The 6,000-nt window shown below is 41.8% G+C and overlaps 1 protein-coding gene across 1 annotated transcript in view; it reads right to left on the bottom strand.

The window, feature by feature from the left end:
• The window catches only part of LOC124031503 (RING1 and YY1-binding protein B-like), a 34,024-nt gene extending 28,420 nt beyond the window's left edge, over positions 1-5,604 (bottom strand). Inside the window, exons 1-2 of the mRNA XM_046342806.1 lie at positions 5,265-5,604; positions 4,355-4,480 (exon numbers count right to left, since the gene is read on the bottom strand). Coding sequence (XP_046198762.1) covers positions 4,355-4,480; positions 5,265-5,290 — 152 coding nt within the window. The 5' untranslated portion in view covers positions 5,291-5,604. The remainder of the gene's footprint in view (positions 1-4,354; positions 4,481-5,264) is intronic.
• Between the last annotated feature and the right edge of the window lie 396 nt (positions 5,605-6,000).

Below are 6,000 nucleotides of genomic sequence, written 5' to 3' on the forward strand. Positions count from 1 at the left end.
GAGGTCAGGGCTCTGTGCAGGCCAGTCAAGTTCTTCCACACCTACCTCAACAACTGCAAATCTCTGGTAGTGAAGTGAGCTGTATCATAGTCCTGTCACTGCTTCACTCCCTGGCTATGCTGATGCTCTTCCTCCATGACAATCTCCGTCTCTGCCTCCTCTTCGCCCTCCTCCCTGTACCCGGGTCCGGGGTCTGCCATTCCCTGGAGCTCTCATATCTTTCATATCGTCATACCATCCATCATTCTCTCACCCCATGTGTACTAAACTGGTAATAATGTGACAGTCAAAATAAAAATGCCCAAAACCCAATTGGGGGTCTATTACCAGAATGCTAACACAATTAGCACAAGTAATAGCAAATTTCCATGGAGCCTGCTAGCTAAATGTGATAAATTTTAAAGACAGGCAATCCAGCTCACGAAGTTTTACATATATAGGTAGGAGATACCGACTGTCATTTTTGGTGAGTTTAGACATTTACAAGCGAATGTGAACGAGAGAAAGTTGAGACGCATGCAGTACTGGCTCTCGAGCAGCATGTCTACACCAAAGATTTTATAACTAACCCCATCTGTGTCAACACACTGTGTCTGTGTGGAGTCTGCTCTGCTTGGAGAAGAGGGGGGCGGAGCAGGTGGGCCGAGAACAGAGAGGAGAAAAAAATGAAGGAAATCAACATAGCAATGGCAGCTGTACAGATAACTCATGCAAAAGGCTTTGACTTCTCCAACATGGCAGAAAGCTAAAACAATATGATGCCCCGTCACCTTATTAATTCAGCCACATACTTAGATTAGGCCTGGTTCGCAGTTGACGTTCCAATTCATACCAAAAGTGTGATGGGGTTGAGGTCAAGGCCCTGTGCAGGCCAGTCAGGTTCTTCCACACAGATCAACAAACCATTTCTTTATGGACCTCGCTTTGTGCACAGCGAGCATTGTAATGCTGAAACAAAACTGTTGCCACAAAGTTGGAAACACAGAATTGTCTAGAATGTAATTGTATGCTGTAGCGTTAAGATTTCCCTTCACTGGAACTAAGGTGCCTAGCCAAACCATGAAAAACAGCCCAAGATCATTATTCCTCCTCCACCAAACTTTACAGTTGGCACAATGCATTGGGTCAGGTAGCGTTCTCCTGATATCCAACAAACCCAGATTCATACCCCAGACAGTGAAGTGAGATTAATCACTCCAGAGAACGCTTCCACCGCTCCAGAGTCCAAAGGTGGCGAGCTTTACACACCACTCCAGCCGACGCTTGGTCTTGCGCATGGTGATCTTAGGCTTGTGCGCGGCTGCTCGGCCATGGAAACCCATTTCATGAAGCTCCCTAAGAACAGTTATTGTGCTGATGTTGCTTCCAGAGGCAGTTTGGAACTGAGTGTTTCAACCGAGTACAGGCGATTTTTACGCACTACGCACTTCAGCACTCACTGGTCCCGTTCTGTGAGCTTGTGGCCTACCACTTTGCAGCTGAGCTGTTGCTCCTAAACGTTTCCACTTACAGCAATAACAGCAATTACAGTTGACACGGGCATCTCTAGTAGGGAAGAAATTTGACGAACTGGCTTGTTGGACATGTGGCATCCTATGACGGTGCCACGTTGAAAGTCACTGAGCTCTTCAGTAAGGCCAATCTACTGCCAATGTTTGTCTATGAAGATTGCATGGCTGTCTTCATATGGTCACATGCCAGAAGGCAACTTTGAAGCCAGAAACTGTCAATAGGCTGGTGTTCCTGGCACAGAACTTGTGAAGAGGGAGGCAGTGAATTGTTACATGTTGAACTGAGAAACATAGACTGTCTGGTGAATGCTTGAAGAAGTTAGTTTGAAAAGGTTTACAACTTGAATTCATAATGTCCAGTATTATGCTGAAAAAACAGACTGCACTTCTTATATTTGGCAGGAAAAAGCTTAAAAAATAAGTTAATTTTCTTTACATCCTGAATAGTTTAAATTTATATATTTAACTCATACCTTTGCATATGTTTCGTGTTTGCACAGGTTTACCATAGAAGTAAAAAATAATAAAGTGCAATGCTTTCTGTTTCTATAGGGTTAAAAGCAATATTTTCTCATGTATTAACTTTGAAGGGCTCATAAAATGTTTGTTTTATTGAAGTACAGTATATCGTGATCTATCGTTATCGTCCAGAAAGTGGAAAATAAACTTTAGTTCATATCGCCCACCCCTACCAAAAACAGTGTAACAGTGTGAATGATTTGGCTGAGAGCATACTGTATCAAACAGAGATAAAATATGCCTAATTAGTACTCATTACAATAAGAGCCAGGCTTTCAACAAGCAAACAACTGCATCAAAGGTTAACAATTCAGATCAAATGGGAATGTGACAACCCACTTCAATGATGTCATGCGATTCCATTTACCAAATAGAGGCAATTGGGCTGTTGCCAAAAGCTCCATGGTAAGGAGCTTGGACATACTTGTCATGACATCCCCTCATTAACATAAAGCATGCTAACCCCCACTGTGACGTACCAGTATCTGTTAACTTGCCCGGGCCGGACTAAATCTGAACCAATCAGATGTAGATGTTTCACAAGTTTGGACAGCACAGTAGAGAACAGTATAATGTACTATATTCTACATAGGCTATCTACTTTGCTGCACTGTGATGTCCAAAATTGTGAAACATGGACGCCCATGATTGGTTCCGATTTGGTCTGGTAAGGACCAACCAAATGTGGTCTTTGTGACACAGGAGGTTGGTGGCACCTTAATTGGGGAAAACAATGACTGGAGCGGAATGGTATCAAATACATGGCTTCCAGGTGTTTGATGCCATTCTATTGGCTCTGTTCCGGCCATTATTATGTGCGGTTCTCACCTCAGCAGCCTCCTGTGCCTTGGGAGCGGAGCTCATTACAACAATAGCCAGTGTGTAGAATAATACCCAAATACGCAAAAGAAGGATATTACATATTTGTACCTATTCAGGATACATCAACATGAAGAGAATGATATTGATTATAATGCATTTCTGTATAGTACAGATAAGGGACCTATGATGTAATTCCATTGCCATCATTTCGTTACCAGATGTAAATTCACCTCCTATAGTTGAATAACCAAAATATTTTTTCAAACTCAAGGTATCACGTCATAAAATCTGAGTGAGATTCTACCATAATTCTGTTACCAAACTTTGCATCTACACAGTTCTTCCAGTAAATGTGTTATGACATTCTCTGTGTAACTTGATCAAGTAGGTCTTGTGCTTAGAGTTGTATGGTTTGTTAAACTTTGAAATCAATGTTTTTTGCTTGGCATACATTTTAAAACAAAAAACCTGAGTCAAAGCATAACTCCGTTAATGTGGAATTGCCCAGTACACAACACACATTTCGAATAGCAGTAAACCGGTCAGTGTTTTCCCAGTGGCGGACCAAAGGTGTCAGCAGAACACTCATTCTAAAACCACAGCTGGAAAGGTTAGAGCATGGAGGGACTCTTCTGCAGGCTCACAAATGACTCATCTATCTCTAGATTTTATCTATCTCTAGACTTCATCAGGCAGCTGATGATAAGTGCCTGTAAACTCACACTGACAACTGATCAGCAGTACCAAGAATTCAGGCTGGAGTGATAAACATGAAATTTAAAGGGAATCACGTAAAAAAAAATCTGAATGCATATCGTGATGTCATCTTAGTTTCCCATTGCAGTGACAGCCCAGAAATAGGTTTCTAATGTGGGGGGGTCATTTCTCCCACTCTGCTGAGAAGTATTTATGCTCCACTCATACAGGAGTAATAAAGGCCTAGTGCACTAATTTGGTGGGGGAGAGGGAATAATCCCATTTATTTGTATATATATATATATATATTTTTATATATATATATATATATATATATATATATTTTTTTTCTTTTTCTTTCAGGGGGTGCTGCAGCACCTCAGCACACCTAGCTACTTCCCACAGCTATGACAACTACTGATGTTTAATCCTACAGGTAGCCTAAGTGATATATTCTAACAGATGTTTCAAACTACAGATGTCTTGTTTCAATCTGGTGATACTAATGTCAAATTCAGAGATTCACTTGGGAGCTGCTTTATTCTAGCAGCTCCATACAGCTATTATGAAGAAGTAAGGTCCCTCACTCCCACCCCATCCCCCTCTCTGGCTACCAACAGCACACCTAGACGACTCAATTCACTCACTATCCATACAATAATGAAATGCATGGCCACACAATGCAACATGCCTACGTCAATCAATAAATCAAAGTATTACTACGGAAATTGGAACACGATTAATGTTGATTTCAATCAATTGCGATGTTTTACTGCAGGAGTAAAACAACACCCGTTCAGACATACCTTGTGGATGTGCCCTTCCTCACATCGCATATGCTGCATTTAAAAGCCTCTGCACTGTTCTTGAAGGTGCAGACGCTACAGTCCCAATATCCGTCGTCAGCACTTGGTTTAGCTTGTCTTTTTGGCCTTAGAAATATAAAAATGTAAAGTCAAGTTAGTTTATTACATATAATTAATTTGGTAATGACTTGTCGGTGCTGACGACATGCAATACCCCTAAATTAAAAATCGGCGAACTTAAACCAATACAGAAGAAACAAAAATCGCTGTCAGGTTATCCATTCGAATCCCGAATAACCTACGCAGCGCGAGTTTCTCGATTAGATCAGTCACTAGCTCAAATCAAGGTCCTTGCCATCTTGGATCCTTGGGACGTCCCTATCCCATTGAAGTTGATGTTTAAAATTGTTATGGTAAGGGTTGTTATGGTTGGGGTAGGAGTTAAGATTAGGATAGAGATGACCCAAGGATTCTGGATAGCACTAACCCTAGAATCAAGCGACCTAGCTCAAATGTCGGTTAGCTAGCTAGCTAACGTTACAACATTCGATTGTATCGCGGCTTAGCCTAATGTCTGTTCGGGGCTAAGCATGTTAACTAGCAAAACGAATGTCAAACAATGTCCATTCGACATTGATCTTCGAACGACTTCTGTTGACATTGAATATCATTTTCTAGAATGGCAGGCATATCCACTGAAAAATTCCCTTTGTCTGAGAGTGACTGGTAGAGAGTAGGGAGCGAGAAGCCGCCATAGTGCCTGTGCACTATTCTAGCTCTGGCATACAAACTGAAAAAAGGGAGAAACACTCCTTGAGAAATCATCCGAATATCAACCGCAAACGCCATGGAATTATCGCAAAACAAGTCTAAATCGACACAAAACCGACTGGGGTATACGGTTAAATACCTGGTAGGGCTTTTCTTGTCGCCCATGGTGAAGAACTGTCTTCCAAAAGAAGAAAAGGTCTTCAGTAATAATCAGTAATTGTTGTAGGTTCTGCGCGGAGGATCCAGATAGAACCGCTGCTAAAGCTGGCAGTTAAGCTCGCATTCAGCGGCAGGGCGACTGCACACCGCGTGACTCCAAGACGCCCAATCACCGCATGCCTCGGTTTAAAAGTCTGGTTGGAAATAAGAGAAATAGGTAGCTCGCTATATATTTCCCCGAAATATTCTGTATCGAAATGAAATGATGCGGTTTATAGTCGACATTTAGGAATAAGAGTGCCAGCCCAATGTATTCACAGGTTTCGTGAGTGTCATACTGTGCAGTACCACAGCATGAGCTGGTGTCATTCATTGCATTTTATCCCTACACACATTGAAGATGTAGCTGGTGGAGTTCATCTTGGGACACAGGTGCATAGAAAGTTATTTCCCATCATCCCTTTTCAATCGTGACAGGTGTAAGAGTCAAAATGTCTAGGACTACTAATAAACCAAATGCAAAAATGTATGTTGAGTGCTAATCAGAGCAGTCCAGTCAATGTAGCCTGTAGGGCTTTTGTTCCTATCATACCTGAGATTAGCCTACTGTCTTTGCATTAAGATGGACATGTTTCAGTTGTTTCATATTCTGTGGTTGTAGTGTGCCCACACTGCCTAACATTTGAAAGGACTCAAGGAAATGGGGATTGCCTTAT

Source organism: Oncorhynchus gorbuscha, linkage group LG03 (assembly GCF_021184085.1).
Source record: "Oncorhynchus gorbuscha isolate QuinsamMale2020 ecotype Even-year linkage group LG03, OgorEven_v1.0, whole genome shotgun sequence".
Lineage (NCBI taxonomy): Eukaryota > Metazoa > Chordata > Actinopteri > Salmoniformes > Salmonidae > Oncorhynchus > Oncorhynchus gorbuscha.